Raw genomic sequence first — 19,988 nt, 5'->3', positions numbered from 1 at the left:
GTGCAAATGTCTATTTGAGTCCTTCCTTTCAGATCTTCTGGGTATATACCTGGCAGCAGGATTGCCAATTATATGGCAGTTCTATTCTGGTTCTTGAGGAACCACCAAACTGTCTTCCACAAAGGCTGTACCATTTTACATTCTCACCAGCAGTGAATAAGTGTTCCTGTTTCTCTACATCCTTTCCAACACTTGTAGTTTTCTGTTTGTTAATAGTGGCAATTCTAGAGGTGTGAGATGATATCTTATTGTGGTTTTGATTTGCATTGCCCTAACAGCTAGTGAAGATGAGTATCTTTTCATGTGATTTTAGCCATTTGTATTTCCTCTTTGGAAAAATATATATTCATGTCTTTTGCCCATTTTTAAATTGAGTTGTTTGTCTTTTTACTGTTGAGTTCTTAGATTTCTTTAAATATTTGGGATATTAAACCTTTATTAGATAGGTGGTGTGCTGGTTTGAGTCTGTTAGGCACCCCAAAAACGCCTATGTTCTTTTATCCATTCCTGTGGGTGCAGACCTATTGTGGGTGTGACATTTTGTTTAGGTTGTTTCCATGGAGATGTGACCCACCCAATTCAAGGTGGGTCTCAATCCTTTACTGGAGTCCTTTATGAGAGGATAAAAGGCAAAGACATTTTGGAGAGAGCCATTGAAACCAGAACCCAGGAGAAAACACCCATAGAAGCTCGGAGACACTTTGGAGAGGACAAGCAGACATTGCCATGTGCCTTCCCATGTGACAGAGGAACCTCAGATGCCAGCAGACTTTCCTAAGAGAAGACATCTTCCTCTTGAGGCCTTAAATTGGACATTTTCATGGACTTAGAACTGTAAATTTGTAACCTAATAAATTCCCATTGAAAAAGCCAACCCACTTCTGGTATATTGCATTCCAACAGCTTTAGCAAACTGAAACGGGTGGTTTCCAAATATTTTCTCCCATTGAGTTGACTGCCTTTTCACCTTCTTGACAAAGTCCTTTGAAAAATAAAAGTATGCAATTTTGAGGAGGTCCCGTTTATCTATTTTTTCTTTCATTGCTTGTGCTTTGGGCCTAAGGTCTAAAAACCACTGCCCATCACAGGATCTTGAAGATGCTTCCCTACATTTTCTTCTAGGAGTTTTATGGTACTGACTCTTATATTTAGGTCTTTGATCCATTTTGAATTAATTTTTGTATAAGTTGTGTGATATGGCTCCTCTTTCATTCTTTTGGATATGGATATCCAGTTCTCTGAGCACCATTTATTGAAGAGACTGTTCTGTCCGAGTTGAGTGGATTTGGCTGCCTTGTCAAAAATCAATTGACCATAGATGTGAGGGTCTATTTCTGAACTCTCAATTCAATTACATTGATCAATATGTCTATCTTTATGCCAGTACCATGCTGTTTTGATTTTTGTCTGCTCTTAATAAGAGGTTCTAAAAGATTTTTCTTCACCATCTGAGTCATCTGCCTAGAAGCCAAAGATTCTGCATCTTATCAGAATAATTTTCTGTGCTTTATGTTGACTTTATCATGTCCTTGATTATTTAAAAGAACCAAGTCTTCTCACTTTTAAAAGAGCTAAAGTTTTTGTTTAAAAACATTTTTTTAACAATCATGTTATTTCCTATATTTACTTTTATAATCTTTTATTGTCACTTTGGTTAAATAAGTAGTGAAGTTCCATTTTTCAGTGACCCTGGTCCTATTTAACCAAGTGTTCAAACTCCTGACAAGTTTTGACAATTTGCCTTCCAAAGATCTAATCCTAAACTGCATCTTTTATTCCTAAAAGTGACTTTGGGATTTCCTTCACAAAGACAAGAGAGGTGCCAAAAAAATTTAGGATTATTTAAAATTGTATAAATTGCATGGGAAGTATTGCTAAATTAAAAAAAAAATTGCCTTGCCTTCCCTAGTTTAAACTTATATGGGTAAAATGTTAATATAACTATTTAATTATGCAAAAATTATGTAAATTTCCTAGAGATTTGTCAGTGTCTTCACTTGTCTATTGTTTATTGAAGTCTTGGTGCTGCTTTGCCTGATATTAGGCACCAGCAATATAATGTTTTCAGTCATAATTTCAACTATTTTTTAAAATGCTAACTTGGTTGCCATTTACTTCCTTAATTTAAATCCAGTGTATTCTAGGTCAGTGGCTTTCAATTGGGGATTCACATCATTTATCTAAAAAACTTTATTAATATACAGATGTTTAGGAAATTTTATCCATTGGCAATTATATTTTACTTACCTCCTAAATTTCAAGGTTATAAATATGTACTTACCATCATATAATATATTCTGTCATTAGCTTGAAGCTTTGCCTTATAACAGGGGCAACTTCCACTACCGTTGCTAAACTTTTATTCAGATGAATGTTCTCCACATGGTGAGTTCACTGGCTCTTTCAAGTGTCTGAGGGACTCATTTCACTGATAAACTGAGAATCCAAGTTCTTCCTTTATCCCCCAAATTACATTGTCCTTTCATCCCCAGTCATGTGGAATGATTGAGACAGCTAGTAGACTATTAAAAGTAGAGCTTGTTAGATAAGTTATGGAGGGTAAACTTATTGTTATGGGAATGCTCAGGAATGACTATTGTTTGTTAATTTCTGGGGGATATGGGAGGAATAATTTTGCAGAAATGTAGTTATTTTAGGTTATTTGTTTTTCTTATTCCTTTGTTGGGTTATAGTCTGGTTATTTTCTTGGGGTAGGGTAGGAACATGTTGGAAGCAATGTCGTTATTTTAAGTTACTTGTTTCTTCTTATTCCTTTGTTTTGGTTTTGTTTGAAATGTTGTTTTTTATTGTTTGTTTTTTTAATTTTTTGTTAAAGTTAAAAAAAACAATGAATGAGTGTGGGAAAAAAAAAAAGTAAAGCTTGTTAAACTGATCAAAGAACTCAGCCTCCCATGGAATAAGGTTTTACTCTTAGCCGTGGTTGCCCTCTGGTCCGCTCCTGCTGTCCCCATACTAAAATAATAACTGACCAACCTATGAAAATTCCCTGTTCTTCCTAGGCCCTCAATGATTCTAACCTGGTTAAATCAGACATTCTGAAATACCGCAAGGCACTTCTTAATTATGCCCATACTTATCATCAATAGGTTCAGGATGCTTTTCTCCAGTTCTTCCCTTCAAACCACTCCACAACCTAGATATTGGAGACTTAGTTCTCTGGAAGTGACATCACCAGAAAAACTAATCTTGAATTCCATTGGAGAGGTCCTTACATCATCCTCTATAACACTAACACTGCTGCCAAACTCCAGGGGGCCCCACTATGGATTCATGTTTCTCAACTAAAAAGATACAAAAGCTAGTCTGAATGGAAGTCCACCCCAACTGAAAACCTTACATGGAGGCTCCCTGTTTAAGGTCTCTGTTACATCTATAAGCTTAGCTCAGAATCCCAGCCCTGGAAGGAGGCTGCAGCATTCCTTTCTCAAGATTGACCTTAAAAGACTTTACTGCTATAGCAGAACACGCATGGGCAACCTTCGTGTCTGAAGCTGCAGCTGTGTGGGCCACCCAGGAAGTTTGCCAAACTTCTACATTTCCCATGCTCTGCTCTGGGAGATAACCAGAACTGTGGACAATCTTACTGTAATCACCAACATCATCTTCAGAGAACTCCGGGAAATCCAGCATGTGGACCTGTACAATCACCTGAGATTAGACATGGTTCTGCTTACACAAGAGGCCTCTGTGCAATGCTTAAAAGTGACTGCTGTGAGAGTATGACTCCCGGGGATGAATGTGGACCCGGCATCGTGGGACTGAGAGTATCTTCTTGACCAAAAGGGGGATGCAAAATGAGACGAAATGGTTTCAGTGGCTGAGAGATTCCAAATGGAGTCGAGAGGTCACTCTGGTGGACATTCTTATGCACTATATAGATAACACCTCTTAGGCTTTAATGTATTGGAATAGCTAGAAGTAAATACCTGAAACTACCAAACTCCAACCCAGCAGTCTGGACTCCTGAAGACAATTATATAATAATGTAGATTACAAGGGGTGACAGTGTGATTGTGAAGACCTTGTGGATCACACTCCCTTTATCTAGTGTATGGATGAGTGGAGGAATGGGGATAAAAACTAAAGGACAAATGGGGTGGGATGGGGGGATGATTTGGGTGTTCTTTTTTCACTTTTATTTTTTATTCTTGTTCTGGTTCTTTCTGATGTAAGGAAAATGTTCAGAGATAGATTGTGGTGATGAACGCATAACTATGTTATCATACTGTGGACAGTGGATTGTATATCATGGATGATTGTATGGTGTGTGAATGTATTTCAATAAAACTGAATTTAATAAAAAAAAAACAAAACTGTAATGAGGCCAAAATGTGATATGAATCATTTTCCCAAAATAATTCCCCTGGCATAAAAGAGATTGTCTTACACAGACAAGCAAGAAGATATTTCCGCCATACTGTTTATGCCGGGGGTACTTGAGTACAGCCTCTTGGATTGCCAAGTAGGACTAACTATACATGTACTGGAGAGACAATGCAGTTATGCAGTGAATGGGAAATTAATTAAATAACATTTAATGAAAAGCTTTAATTACCTGATAAAATATAGAGTAAGCTTTTTAAAATTAAGCACTGTAACAAAAAGTTTTTATTTCATAGCAAGTGCTTTAAGTCTAATAGAATCATTTTTATTAACAAATATATATATATATATATATATATATATATATATATATATATATATATATAAAGTGACTGCTGTGCATGTGCTCCCTGAAACCTCTCTGATGTCTATGCCAGCACCAAAAATATTTAGACCATAAACTGAAACATTCATTGGTTTGCCTTTGCTGTCTCAGGCCAACATCTAAAGATGCTTTGGTCCAATACCTTAGAATTTTCTCCATTTGCTCCCTCCAAACTTCAAACCTTGGTTTTACTCTCTTTAATAACTATTTCTTCTATGGTAGTCTTGGGTTTATCTCTTGTTAAATGCCTGTTCTCTAAAACCCTCCAACAGCTGTCAGTCTAGCAGCGTTCTCAACAGCAAGTCCTTCAAAGCCAAAGGAATGGAAAGGCCAGCCCACTCCTGGAAACTATCCCTACCAACCTCAATCTCACAGTGATTCTTATTCCATTCCTAATCATGTTTATGGACTTTGTCTGTCTTAAATAATACCTTTTCCCTGTAGATGGGCCTTCTGGGACTGGCTGCTGGTGATCCTTGGCTCCCCTGCCACATGGCAAGGCACATGGCAGCATCTCCTCATTGTCTCACTTCTCTTCCAGGTTCATCAATGTCCACTCTCTTGTTTCCTCTGGCTCTTTCTCTCTGTCTGAACATTCACCAAGTGCTCATTTCTTACCCTCTGCTTTTTCTCAAATAAACTTTAGCCAGGCTTCTCTCCTCCCCACAAGCCCCTTAACTCTATTTTCCTCCGAGCCTGAGCAAGCACTAAAATGCTGGATATGTGCCCTCTTCCACTATCCTGAGAGTCAGCTGACCAAAAAGAGACACTTTTCATGTGAGACCCCACTGATCTATATATTTGCTTGCCCAAATTCCTGCCTCCACCTCCCAACCTATAAAAGAAAAGCCTTTTCTGTTTGATTTTGAGATGCTTGCAGTTAGTTCCTGAGTTTAAAGCTTCATCTCTACTGCGATAGTCCTTCTTCAGAAAAATGCAAGTTAAAATTATAGTGAAATACTGATCTTAATGTATCAAATTGGCAATGATAAAAATAATTGTAAAATTTAGAGATAAAGGGGGTTTTGGCAAACTGGCACTGTCATTCAGTGTTAGTGAGCATGCTGGGAGAGCAATCGGTGTACACATATACAGATTATATATATATACTGATAGCCTTTGACCCAGAAACTCAACTCCTTGAAATTTGGGTTAAGAATACAATCATGGAAGAATATAGGAGTTTTGGCCACAAGGATGTTTATTGCCCACATTCCCTGTAAACAAATACTGGCAGCAGTATTTATCTCCAATAATACCATGCAATGAATCTCACATAGGCACTGAAACTCATGTGGAGGAAGGACAATTAATTTTACTGAACTTGTATGACTTATTTTTTAAAATGTATTTTAAAAACCAACAAGCTTATGTGGTAGTTTGGAGCTGTATATACCCCAGAAATACATGTTCTTAAATTTTATCCATTCCTATGGGTGTGAACCCATTTTAAGGAGGACCTTTTGAAGAGGTGACTTCAGTTAAGTTGTGACCCACCTCACTCAGGATGGGTCTTAATCCTATTACTGGAGTCATGCTCTAATAATTAAAAGAGAATGAAATTCAGACACAGAGAGAGAAAGAGCCAGAGGAAGCAAGAGGCTGGACATTTTTGGAACCTGGACGAGAAGGGAGAAGTTGGGGAGATGCTGCCATGCGCCTTGCCACGTGACAGGGGAGCCAGGGATCACTGGCAGCCAGCCCCAGAAAGCCCATCTATAGGGAGAAAGCATCACCTTTATAACACCTTAATTTGGACTTTCTTTTAGCTAGAAAACCATGCGCAAATAAATTCTCATTGTCTAACTTGACTCATTTCATGATATTTGCTTGAGCAGCCTAGGAAACTAAAACAGATTTTGGTACTAGGAGAGTGGGGTGCTGCTATTGCAAATACCAAAAATGTGGAAACGGTTTTGGAATTGGGTAATGGGTAGAGGCCGGAAAACAGTGAGGGGCTTGATAGAAAAGGCCTTGATTGCTTTGAAGAGACTGTTCATAAAACATGGATGCTAAAGGTACTTCCACTGAGGCCTTAGAAGGAAATGACGAATGTGTTATTGGAAACTGGGAGAAAGGCAATCCTTGTTTTAAAGCAGCAGGGAACTTGGTGAAATTGAGTTCTGATATTGGATGGAAGGCAGAAGTAAAGAAATTGGGTAGTTAGCTGAGGAGATTTCCAAGCTAAGTGTGGAAAAAACAGCCTGCTTTCTCCTTACAGCTTATAGTAAAATGTGAGAGGAAAGGGATATGCTGAGAACTGGACTCTTGGGCACAAATAAACCAGAAAATGATGTTTGGAAAATTCTGAGTTTTCAGAAAGCAAGTCCCCAGAGAACAGTGCTTCATGTGAAGGTTTAACTGAACATGGGATCAGTCAGCAATTTCTAAGCAACTCAGGATTAGAGGTGAAATTATCCAGGAAGAATCCATGGAAAGTCCTATTGTCTGATGGTTTGGACCCCTGTGAACTACATGCAAAATCGACAGGCTTTTTGCATAATTTGTATGAACAGAACTACTGCCAGCCTGGACTAAAAGGGACAGACTGAAGGAAAAATCAATTTAAGGGCAGAACTGTGGAAGTTGAGTTCTGGACCAAAGACATCTTCTCAGATCAAGAGAGCAGGCCCACCCATGTGTGTGGAGAGGGAGAGTCTGCCCCAGCACCTGGAGAGGGTGGGTCTTCTGCCCTGTTTCTTCAGGAAGAATGCTGCCACCCAGTGTTCCAAGAGGGTTGATCCTGTGTCCCGAGGATTGCAGAGAGCCTGGCCTCCATTCTGAGGGTGGAGCCCTCACCCTAGTGTTTGGGAAAAGCATGGCTGCTGGGCAAGCATTTGGAAGGGGTGGGGCTGCTACTACACCAGGCTCAGAGGACAATCCATCATTCTATAGATGACTCTTGGAATTATTAGATGATTGGACCTTGAAATCTAATGGAGTATGCCCTGCTGGTATTTGGAACTGTTTTTTGAACATGACCCCTGTTTCCCTTCTGACTTCTCCCCATGGGAATGGGAATTTTTATTCTATGCTTATCCCTCCCTTGTATAGTGGAAGCAAATGACTTGTTCTCTAGTTTTCATAGGTCCACAGATGGAGGGGAATTGTGCCCCAGGACAGAATATACCTATAACTGATTTTGATAAGACATTGTACTAAGCATTGTTTCTGAAATGACTTAAGACTTTTGGTATATTGTGATGGAATGAATGTGTTTTGCATAAAGAACATGTCTTTTTGGGATCCAGAGGGTGGAATGTGGTGATCTGAAGCTGTATGTAGCCCAGAAATTTTTTCTTACATTTAATCCATTCCTATGGGTGTGAACCCATTGGAAGTAGGGCCTTTTGATAAGGCTAACTTCAGTTAAGGTGTCACTCACCTCATTCAGGATGGGTCTTACTCCTATTACTGGAGTCCTTTATAAGCAGAATGAAATTCAGACAGAGAGAGAGAGAGAGAGAGAGAGAGAGAGAGCCAGTCACAGAAGCAAGAAGCTGAAATCAAAGAAACCCAGAAGAGAAGAGAGAGACAAGGAGATGCCGCCACGTGGCTTGCCATGTGGCAGAGAAGCCAAGGATTGCTGGCAGCTGGCCTCAGAATGACGGTCTTCAGGAAGAAAGCATTGCCTGATGATGCCTTGATTGGACTTTCTTTTAGCCTCAAAAGCATAAGCTAATAAATTCCTAAGCCAATCCATTGCATGGTATTTGCTTGAGCAGCCTAGGAAGCAAAAACAGCTTATTAAAAAAAAAAAAAAAAAATTATCATAACATCCGATATTCCAGTGGCACATTCCAGCCTTCCATCAGGCTACTTTAGATTTTGCCTACTCCCAAAACCCTTCCTAATCCTGGTTTTCTTGGGATTTGGATCTTTGGCTGTATATATCAGCTCTAATATACTGAGCATTAATCATTTTCTGAACTCAAGAAAGCAATTGTGAGCTTCCATTATACTGAAGGAGACCAGGAGGCTCAGAAAAGTAGAATGGCTTCTCCAGATAGGGAAAGAGACCATGTGACAGGCAAAGTCCTAACCACTTTGCAAATATTAACTTATTTAATCCTCACAGAGAGGAAGGGACTTATTATTATCCTCATTTTTCAAGTGAGGACACTGTGGCCTTGGGAAGGTTCTATCTTGCCTGAGATCACAGAGCTGGTAAGTGGTTTTCTGGCTCCAGTGTCAAGGATTTCAATCCCTGGTTTGCTTTTTGCTATAATTAAGAGTAAAAAAAAATTTATTAATAATATTTAATATTGATAAAAATGTATAGAGAAAGCCCTGGGGAGCCCTCAGAGCTAAAACAAAAACAAAAATAACAAAAACAAAAAAATCCACGCCCTACTTCCTCTTTGAATTTTCTCAAGTCTCCTCTTAATCTTTTGAAATTTGAAATCCCCTCCAAGGCAGCTTACCCAGTAGCTGATGAAGCCCCTAGTTCATTAGATTTGACCCAATTCAAAGTAAAGCCCACCTGCCCTAAACACATCCCTATAAGACAGACAAACTCTCCATCCAATCAATAGGAGTCAACCTGACTTCCTTTTTATGTCCATAAAAATCATTTGCTGTCCCTAGAACCCGGAAGCTACTTCTGTTCTTGCAAGTGATCTAGGTATCTTGCTGCAGCAAAACTTTGGTGTCCCAAATAAAATGCTGTGGTCTACAAACTCAACTCTGTTTTGTCTTTCAACAATATAATAACACAAAAATGTTAACAGTGGTTTACACTTGTACAGAGATTTTTTTTCATTTTTGTTTTTTTTTTTTGTCCAGAGCTTTTTCTTAAGTGTTTTCACTTAGGAGAGCTCAGTTATCTCTGAATATCTCATTTTGCAAAGACAGGAATTAAGGCTCAAAAATTACTTGCCCAAGTACATACAGTTCGTGGGTGGCTTTATGAACTCCTCCACCCCCACTGGAATTCTAGACTCATCGTTATTGTATTATAGTATTATTACTGTTGCTAACCAATACGATATAAAGAAGAATAAAAATGTCTTACATTCCTCAGGGCTTCACAATGCGAATTACACACATTTTACAAAGGTTAACAGAGGCTCAGAGAGGAAACTTGTCCAAGACCACACAGTAACTAATGAACCAGGAAGGTTAGCGTAGTTTAATAGTAATAACAATGCCTTACATTCCAGGACTCAACAAAAGGCTTTTCTTACGGAAATTAAACCCGAATCCCAGAGAGATGTGGAATTGGCCCCGGTCCGCAGCTGGCTCGTGGCCCCGGCACAGCTCGGACTCGGGCGCCCGGGCGGGCTGGGGCGGTGCGCTGACCCTGGCCCCAGGCCGCCCGGGATCCTCCCCAAACCTGCCCGGCCCCGGGACCCCCGACCCTTCGCCGGGCCCCGGAACCTCTCGGCCCGACCCACCCGCACCCCAGGCCCTGACCCTTTGCCCGCCCGGGCCCGATCCCCGCCTGTCCCCGACACCCCCCCACCCCGCCTGGAGCGCGGCCGGCCGCGGGGCGCACAGGCTGGCGGGCGGAGGCCCCTCCCCGGCGCGGAGTCGCCGCGCGGAGGAAGCGGAGGAGGCGCCGCGCCGAGACCTCGCCGCGCTCATGGCGTCTCCCGGGTGAGTGTGGCGATCCCAGGGTCGGGCCGCGCCATCTCCTGCGGGACCCGGGACACAGACGGGCCGGGGAAGCTGCGGGTCTCGGACCCCGGCCTCCGACCCCGACCGCAGGGGCGCCCGCCCTGGCCCGCCGGCCCTTCCGGCCGGAGTCCGTCCCCGCCGACCTTGGGCGGCTGCCGGGTGGGAGCCGTCGGGTGGGCCCGGGTGTGGGAGCGGCCCCCGCGCCGGTGCGGGTGGGGAGGGCCCGGGCCGGGGTCGGAGCGCAGGCGGCGCGGCAGGGGAGCGAGGGAGAGCGGCGCGGCAGGCCCCGGGCGGAGGGCGAGTGTGGGGCCTGGTGCGGGGCTGGTGCGGGGGCCGCGGGCTGCGGGGCCCGGCTGGTGGGGTGCAGCGTCCGGGGCGGGGGCCGCGGGGTGCGGGGCCGGGCTGGCAGGGTGCGGGCCTTGGGGCCTGGCGCGGGGCCTCGGGGCGGGCGGGGAGATGTGTCATCGCATCCCCTGGGGAGCTGCGCGGAGGCCTGGAAGCGGCTTCACCGCGGGCGCCGAATACGCAGGGCCTCCTGCTTCTGACATTTATCTCAGTTTTTCACTTGCGCTCACTGGGAGTTGATGCCCGCTTTTCACAGACATTAGGACGTATCCTGAATGTCACGGAATCAGTCACGAGTCGCTTCCAGGATCTCCTGGGGTCTGCGCTGTTACCCACGGCCCTTCCTCAGGGGGGCTGTGCTTTATTCTGACATCGTCTCCATTCTACTTTTTTACTGGTTAATGTGTTTTGTTTTGTTTTGTTTTTTTATTGTAGGAAATGATGACAAACATAGTTTGTTATTAAAAAAAAAATTCTCCCTTGGCAAAATAAAACTAAAGCCATCAGTTTTTCCTTTTCTGTGTTTTGGTAATTTTACTAGGTCATGAGATCTGGGATTGACAGATTTTAATCCAAGAAGATCATTTTACCGAGGAGGAACGTTAGACCCCAAGGTCACCACTTCATTTGACTGTGGTCCCCCATTCAGAGGGTCTTAGACCTGGTGACTGTGATAGCAATGAAAGTCTTTACAGTCCACAAGGGCTTTTCCAGCTATTACCAGCTAGCCTGTGGATCACTGTGGGATTATGGCTTTTTCCCAGATGAGACCAGAGCTGTGGAGTGGATTGGCTCAGGGAAATGAACTTTAAAGAGCATGTAAGGATTTGAATCCCAACCTCCATGCGCCACCCCTGTCTTGACATCTGCCAGCTGCCTTTCTGGGCTTGGGGGGGATAGTCATCACTCCTCATACTGGGTCTTTTATTGCCAGCCGAGTACCTGGTACTTTGAGCATATAAACCGAATAAACAACAGCCCATCCCTAGAAAGGTCAGGCCAATTCACCCAGGGGTTCAAGGTCTCACTGCATTCCTGCCCCATTTGTCAGGGAAGGGTGAGGCACAGTGGACCTTGTGACAACAGCAACCGTGGCATCAGAGCCTGTGTAGGGCTGACCTGATGCTTTTCTTCAAAACTGTGATGCATTTTGGCTAGTGAAGTCAGTTAGGCATCTGGCACCCAAGCACACTGCTTGGACGTGGCTCGGAGGTAAACTTAATGCTCGGTGGTCCCCTTCTCAATTAGGGCCTAAGTTATGCCCCTGTAGTAGGTGGCATTAGTGCAGATTTAATATTTAAGATTTGTGAGTTACCTCATGTGTCCACAATCTATAACTATCTATAATTTTCTTCGTATCCATTGGAAAGCTGGGGTCACAAAACTTTCAATATGCTTTATTTCAGTTTATGGGGGAAAGTAAGCATTTATTATGTTGTATAGAAATTTGGGACTGGAACGGACATAACCACTGGACTGGCTTCCCTCTTGAGGTCCCCTTGTCTGTCTCACTCAATTGATCAGCAAACATTAAGCTGATTTGATTAGGTGTTACGGGGAACAAATACAGAGATACGGGGCAGGGGTGGGAGGGAAATGATGATTTCTGGCTGGACTGTTAATAAAGAAGAAGTCTCCAAAACCAGTGTTCTTTCCTCCATGATCATCTCCATGAGAGAGATGGGAAGGAAAGAAGAAATCCTGACATCTTCTGAGGACCCTACCAATTTGTGCTAAAAGAAATGGCAAGAAGGAAGACATATTTGAGAAAGGATCTACAGTCATTTGGAGCTAAGTGAAGATGAGTCTGGAGCCAGGAGGCTTGGGCAGGTGCGTGGGACCTGGCCTGCAGGCTGCACTGGAACTTCCTTTGTGGACAGCGAGGTGTCACTGAGGCTGTTTTTAAGCAGGGGGAACAGCGTATCACATGGGAACTTTAGGAAAATCCACCTGACAGCAGTTGGAGGAGGCAGTAAAGTCAGGAGAGATGAAGGACAAGTGCCATCTGCTCATCAACCTGTTACCATCTGGTTTCCATCCCTGCCCTCTCCTGACATTGCTCTTCCTGCAATTTCAGAAGAATGTTACACTGTTTACCGGCTCCCACTCCGTACAGCCCTCCTCTCTTGTCTTTCACCCTTGCCTGGCTTTCTTGCAACTGTTCAGACTGCCCCTTACTTGCCTGACCAGCTCCTCTGCCCACTCCTTCATTGTGGGGTTTTGTTGTGTTCTCTGGTCAATGTCCGCTAATCTCAACATTCTGTGTCTGCATAATGGCATCCATTTCTGTGGCGTGAACTGTCATCTAAAAAAATTAGGTATTCTTATCCCTAGGGTCTACAGTTCATGGATGGGCTTCTGGGATCCCTGTGTTCCCTACATTTTTGGAGATGGTTCGTGTTTTCCTAGGACCGAGGTCTGTAGCCTTCATCAGATTCTTTTTCTTTTTTTAACCAGTTTTTAATATACACCGTATATCAGTGGCTCTTGGTATAGTCACAGTTGTGCATTCATCACCACAATCAATTTGAGAACATTCTCATTGCTTCAAAAAGAAAAATTCCATACACCTTATAACTGCTATTGACACTTATTGATATAGTACCTTTGTTATAATTTATGAAAGAATATTACAGTTATTCTTAACTATAGTCCATAGTTTGCATTAGATGTATTTTTCTTATATACCACCCTATTATTAACATTTTATAATAGTGACATATAATTGTTCTAGTTCATGTAAGAACATTCTTATGTTTGTACAGTTAACCACAGTCATCGTCCACAACAGGGTTCTCTGTTTTACAGTCCCATGTTTTATCCTCCAGCTTTCCTTCTAGTGACACACACAACCCTAAACTTCCCCTTTTACCCACAGTCACACACATAATTCAGCACTGTTAGCTACCCTTACAGTAATGTGCTACCATCACCTCCATCTATTTTCCAACATTTACAATCAACCTTATTAAAAATTCTTCATCAGATTCTGGAAGGAGCTTTTAGCCTTAATGTTACAACCATCCATACTCCTGAATTTCCAGGTTTGCATTTCCACCTGCAGTAGCTGCCCCTCCCTAGAGGGCTAGTTCCTGCAGTTTCCATAACAAACCTGGCTTACCTATGCAAAAAATACTGTTTTGTTTTTCCAGATTGTTTAATAGATAATTTGAAAAACAAAAAAAAGTAGAAAACAAAATAAAAATAGAATGTAATCTGAGTGAGTTGAGGCTGTCACTCTTAAAATCTTGGTGTATTTTTCATTTTGTCTTGGAGACAGCCTTGTAGACACAACAAAATCCTCCCTCCCGGTCTAGACTTTTTCCTTAGCATTTAGATATTTGTTTATTTCTCTGTTTTTGTTTTTTAGTGTGTGTGGATTTTGTGTGTGTGTGTGTGTGTAAATGCTGTCATATTATTCTGCAGTCTATTCGCTCAACAATATGCCTTGGAATATTTTACATATCAGAACAAGGAACAGATCTACGTAAATATTAACAGTTGCATATTATTTCATGAATGGTTACTATTATTTAACTAAGAATGTTTCTGGTTTTTTTTTCTGTAAGGTAATGCTGAACATGTGTGTGTCCCTCTAGACACAAAAAAATTGGACTTCTTGGTCAGATGACCTGCTCATTTTTTAATTGAAACTATCAAATTATCCTAATAGATGGTTGTACTATCTTACTCTTCCATCACCAGATTTGAGGGGTTTCCTGCACCCCCTGACACATGACATGAGACTTTAAAAGTTTTGCCTGTCTGATGGGTGAAAACTTAGATCTCTTCTATATTTGCATTTTTTCTTGCTTATTGATGAGGCTGAGTATCTTTTTACAGTTTTTGGCCCTTCGTATGTCCTTGTTTTGAATTTTCTGTGGCTTTCCTTTTCTTACTGATTTGCCGGCATTCCTTATGTGATTGATTGCTTGTCTCTGTCGTTTTGTTTTACATTTAGTCTTGAAGCCTCTTGGAATTAGTTGTAATGAATGATGAGAGAAAGTGTTCTACCTTCTACCCTCTACCAGCTCTGACCCAATTTATTGACTAGTTCCTTCTCTCTCTACTAATTTGAAATGCCTCTTTCATAATAGGTGCAAATTGTCATACAGAAGCTGTTTTAACTGACCTGATTCACCCCATTGGTGAGGGAGGGATTTCCCCTCTAGGGTTCTGGGGATGGCCAAGCCCAGGGCATGTGACACTGAACAGATGAGATTGACAGCAGTTTATTAGTCACATAGACTCACAGCCTGGAGGTAAATGAAGGAGGAGGAGGTGTGCTGCCCACCACACAGGGGGTTGCCCTTGGGAACAGAGCTAGCCACCCAGGGCTGTGGGAGGCAGGCTTTGTAGTATCAAGAGGGTGGGGTGCCCCCTGGTTCCCAAAGAAGAAGGTGAGTGTCTTATTTGAATAATCCCCTGGGCTGGCAGGGAAGTGAAACCTGCTACTCAGGGATAAGCAGGAGCTGCGCCTTGTCCCTTTTACAAGGGGGGTTGTTTGGTTAAGGGGCCTTATCTAGGAGAGCTGGGGTGAGGGGTAGGGCAGGGAATTGCAGTGAAGCCACTCAGAGCCCTCCCAGGATTCCCCAGATGCCAAGACAGCATATGATATTGGACCTTAATTTTAGGCCTTACACCTGATGATGTCAATTTAAACCCTGGTGACAACTGAGACTTTCAGGGCGTAGGTGAAGTGCCTCCCTGGGAAGCAGAGTAGGTATTTGTGGACCACACGATGAGGTGGTCACCAAAAACATGAACTTTAGAGGTGCTCCCCTTCATAGCCAATAAAGCCAATTGAGGGACCTGTGCGGTGGGTGGTGGTGGTGTAGGGAGTGCGTGTCCCTAAGGAGCGTGAATTGAGACTAATTAATGCCTGTGGCATTAGGGACACCCAGTGCCACTTTGTAACTTTAATAGGAGTTCTTTGAGAAGCCTTTCAATTATATCAGCAGCCTGGGGCTTGTGGGAAGCTTTTTGAATGTTTCCTTCAAGAACCCAGCACTGGGGATCTGAGAGGTGAAACGAGTGCCTTGGTCCCTGTCAGTAAAGTCTGGAACTCTGAAGGTGATAATGTGTGTCCTGGTGAGGCCTTGCGTTGCAGCCTTAGGATATATCTAGAGAGCTATGTGTGGCCTGGATTTATATTTTGGATATCTGTGAGGCAAGAGATTACCAGAGGTCTTTACCACAAAATGGACAACTCTTAGGCAGTGGCTCAAGATGGGACCAGTTGTTGACCAGGGCATCAGTGCTACGTTTGGACAATTGTGCGGACCCTTAGGTCCCATCCTTTCTCAGGACTGTCGTGGTTAAGGAATGAAAAGCAGCCACTCTCCACTGAGCTCCATCATATATGATGGTGGTGATGTGTACATGAAGTGTAGACTCCCAGTGCTGGCCATTCATTGGATCCCAAGGGACCGCCAAGTAGCCAAGCGGCCCTTCTCTACCATCAGGGCATCTGGCAAGGGGCTAAGGATGTGGGGGGGAGGGCAGCGCCTCCCCTGCAGGTGTGGTATGTCAGAGTGCCCAAGCTTGGCTCCATCCTGTAGCAAGGAGGCCTTGCTAGCTTGGTGCCTGAGCTTGTGGTGTACTGCTTTCCTGACCCAAGACATAACAGGCAGCCGGGTACAGAAAGCCTCTGTTTCCAGCAGTCGCCACTTTACTGGCATGTAGCATGGGCCCCAGGAGGGCAGTTTCTTGCATCAGAAGTCCATGCAACTCATGGCCATCGTGAGTGGCCTAGAGACTCCAGGAAGCATGAGTGGAGGTTACTTAAGCCTCCACAATGAAGATGTCTCAAGGGCATTAACTAGAGACTGCCTGCTGTATGGCAATTTGGACATGCCTGGTGGACTGATTTGCAAGTAGCAGCATCAGTGAGATTAAGTAAAATTTGTAAATGAGGAATGTATTGCCTCCAAAACCCAAAAAAGCCCAAAGGATGTTGGGCTTGTATTAACGCTGTGAGTGCTGAGAGGGCCGGTAGCTATTTTCTTGACCGTTTCAGGGATGCAGTAGTCCTTGGCTTATCAAGCACTTTTCAGGGATTTTACAGAGGTGAGATTCTTTGGCAGTATTTTTATGTCCTGAAGGAGTGTGTCAAGTGAGTGTTCTTGGAGGAGGAGATCGTCAATGTAATCTCATACCTGTACTCCTGGAGAAAGTTGTAGGCAAGATTTTGCCTGCAAAGGTGTATGCATGACAAGCCTGTTGAGGTACCCTGTGATAGCCAGGTAAAGGTACATCACGTCTTCAGAAGTAAAGGCAAAATGTGGCTGAGAGGCTGTTGAAATAGGCACTGAACAGAACATATTAGCCAAATTGATAATAGCCGGATACATACCTGTTGCTAAATAGTTGTTGCAAAAAAAAAAAAAAATCTCATTGCTTATTGGATGGAGTCAGTAATTTCAGTAATAATGAGTATTTGGTAGATGGAACCAGCACATTAACACTGTGAGGTGCCTTCTTTCCAAATTTAAGAACAGGCCAGTTGGGATGATAAATGAAGAAGCAGGGGGATAATTATCCCTTCACTAAATAGGTCTTGTACACTGGATTTCAATCCTTGAAGACCCTGTTTTAATTTATATTGCCATAACTATTTTAACTGGAGGGCCCACGAGGTCCCTTTTTGTCAAGCCAATGTGTAAGTGCCAAAGACTTAATTACAATTTATTACTCATTATAATATACCCACTTTGGGGTATATTAGTACAACGGGTACTATGATGATGGTAATTTAGGCCAGACAGTAGTTCTGATGGTTAAGATGAGGACTACCTATTTGTCCTCTTAAATTACAGAGAGTACCAGGTTTAAATTTAGTGGGCTCCCCGGGTATCACTAATTTGAGCCTCGGTATCTACTGAGTGCATGAAGGCTTGCCAGTTGGTGCGTTTCGGCAGAAGTTAAAAGTTAATGGAGAACCTGTGTTGTAAAGGTGCACATTTGTCTTATAAATTTTTTGAGTAAATTTTGGATTTCCAGTTGGGTTAAATTGTTGACTTTGTTTCAGTTAAAATTTTTTTGTTGTTTGTTTCCTCCTCCTGTATCCAGGTTTCTTTCTAAGTCATTGGATGTGTCTCAGGGCCAATCTACTCTGCTCATATTTATAGATTTCTTCTTCCGGAGAGCCTTAATCAGTATCATTGGGTCAGCAGCCTCCGCCACAGCAGTGTTTGCTTTTATAGCGTTTAAGGACCCTGGGTTTAAGTCAGGTTTGAATTACCTCTTGGCTGTGCCACAGGGGTACCCATGGTTGCTTTCCCTTATAATCCTGAGGATCAGGATCTTCATTGCTACAGGGGCAGCTGAGGTTTTTAAGGACCCTGGTGTGGACCTCAGCAAATCACCTAATGACTGCTCTACCTCTGCCCCCTCTTTTCTCTCTGTACGAAGTCCCTCAGGGTATTTTGGATTTCTAACTTTGTAAAGTTGCCTCTTTCAGGTTCTGTCTCCATCTGATCACCTGTAGTGTGGACCTTCTGGAAGATGGGCGACTCACCTTGTGGGTTGCTGCCTCCTCATCCAGGGAGTGACAGGCTGTCTCCTCCAGGTCAGGGTCCACATTCAATAAGGCGATTCTGTCCTGTCCATGGCCTGGGTGGCAGCCATCAAGCCCTGTGACCGTAAGATTAGCCCTTTGGGGCATGCCAGTAAGCAGCAGTACCAAGCAAAGCTCAGGCTTGTTGGCTAGGGGTTTTGCAACGGGAGAGCAGTTGTATTACCTCCAATGTTTTGGGAGGGCCTGGTACCAAATGCTCCTTCCTCTGTCATCAGTGCTTAGGCCATGGGCTGCCTTGACTGTGCACCTCAGTATCCTTGGGGGGATCAGGAGAGCATGCTGTCAGCAGCAAGAGAAGCAGTAGCACAGGAGATGGGCAAGGCTGCTACCCTTTCCTTAACAACTCAGGCAATTGGGATGTCATGCATCATTCTCCCTGGGCGGAGGTCTCTTTTCTTTCTGTAAACCTCACAAAGGGCATCCCTGGGCCCATCCTGGGAGTGCACAATCAGAGTGTCCATATGGCAGCCCCAAGCAGCCACTGACAGTCATTAGGCCAGACACAGTCACCAGAGAGCTCTGGCTAGCCCTTTGGTAAGCGGTACTCTGATAGGAAGGTTACGTGAAGTTGCCACCTTTACAGCCTCACAGATCACCTGCCAAACACAGGCTGAAACAGATGGCATGGCATGTCAGGATATAGTCAGTTTACAACAAATCTTGATTTGGGGGTGAAAGTGTTTTATGGTGGTCATGGATGGGCATCATTGGTCATAGTTGGGTGTCCTTGGTTGTGGTTTTGTGTCCTTGGTTGTGTTGGGCATCCTTGGTCATGGTTGGGCATCCTCTTCGGTGACACCAGTTGTCTTAATTGCCTCCTGTTCACCCTGCCCTGTGGTTCTGGGGATAGCTGAGCATATGACACCTGACATTGGACAGACAAGACTGACAGCAGTTTGTTAGTTACATATACTCACAACTCCAGGGGAGGAATTCAGCACATGTTGTGCAGGGCCACATGGGATTGCAGAACAAACAAAACAACCAGGGGCTGTAGGAGGCTGGCTTTGTAGCATCAAAAGGGTGGGGTGCCCCCTGGTTCCCACAGGAGGATGTGATTGACTTGTTTGAATAACTCTTTGCTCTGACAGGGAACTTAAGTTACTTGGGGATAAGTAGGAACTGTGCCTAGTCCATTTGATAAGGGGGGTGGTTTGGTTGGGGGCCCTTATCTGTGGGAGCCGAGGAAGAAGAGAACTTGCGATGAGGCCATTTGAGGCCCTCCTGGTATTCCCCAGATGTCAAGTCAGCACATGATATTGCTCCTTGATTTTAGGTCTGATGGCAGCAGCAAACCTGTTTCTGTACCTCTTCAGATCCTTAGATCTTTATTTCTGTGCAAATTTAATTCTGTTTAATTTCTCTACATCATAGAAGCTTTTAGTGTCTGATAAAGCAAGTCTCCCTCATTCTTTTTTTCTTGCTAGCTGTTCTTGCTCATTAATTCTTCCATGTAAATTCTAGAATTAGCTTACCAAGTTCCATGACAAATCCTGTTGGAATTTTGCTTGGGATTGAATTTAATTTATGAATTTATTCTTATAATCTTTGTCTGTTGCATATGTGTGAGAGAGAGTTTAAAACTGAGAACAATTTACTGGTTAGAAACAACTTCTGTCATTTTTAATTTTTTGTGGCCATTTTCCTATGCCATTACGTAATCTAAAATGGGAGTTAAGTGCCTGCATAATATTCCACTGTATTGTATAATTTACT

The 19,988-nt window shown here is 43.3% G+C and overlaps 1 protein-coding gene across 4 annotated transcripts in view; it reads left to right on the top strand.

Moving 5' to 3' along the window:
- Positions 1-9,983: 9,983 nt before the first annotated feature.
- LOC119534666 (up-regulator of cell proliferation-like) overlaps positions 9,984-19,988 on the top strand; it is a 47,606-nt gene continuing 37,601 nt past the window's right edge. For 2 of the 4 annotated variants that reach the window (XM_037837275.1, XM_037837274.1), the window contains exon 1: positions 12,302-12,523. Coding sequence is in view for 2 of the 4 variants with exons in the window: in XM_037837274.1 (XP_037693202.1) it covers positions 12,495-12,523 (29 nt within the window). In the remaining 2 variants the exon portion in view is untranslated. Of the gene's footprint in view, positions 10,328-12,301; positions 12,524-19,988 lie in introns of those variants that run through there. The other 2 variants (XM_037837273.1, XM_037837276.1) reach the window with 2 other exon arrangements.

Source organism: Choloepus didactylus, chromosome 5, assembly GCF_015220235.1.
Source record: "Choloepus didactylus isolate mChoDid1 chromosome 5, mChoDid1.pri, whole genome shotgun sequence".
NCBI classification, from domain to species: Eukaryota; Metazoa; Chordata; class Mammalia; order Pilosa; family Megalonychidae; genus Choloepus; species Choloepus didactylus.
The sequence above is the reverse complement of the archived record's forward strand: the minus strand, read 5'-3'. Positions and strand labels throughout refer to the sequence as shown.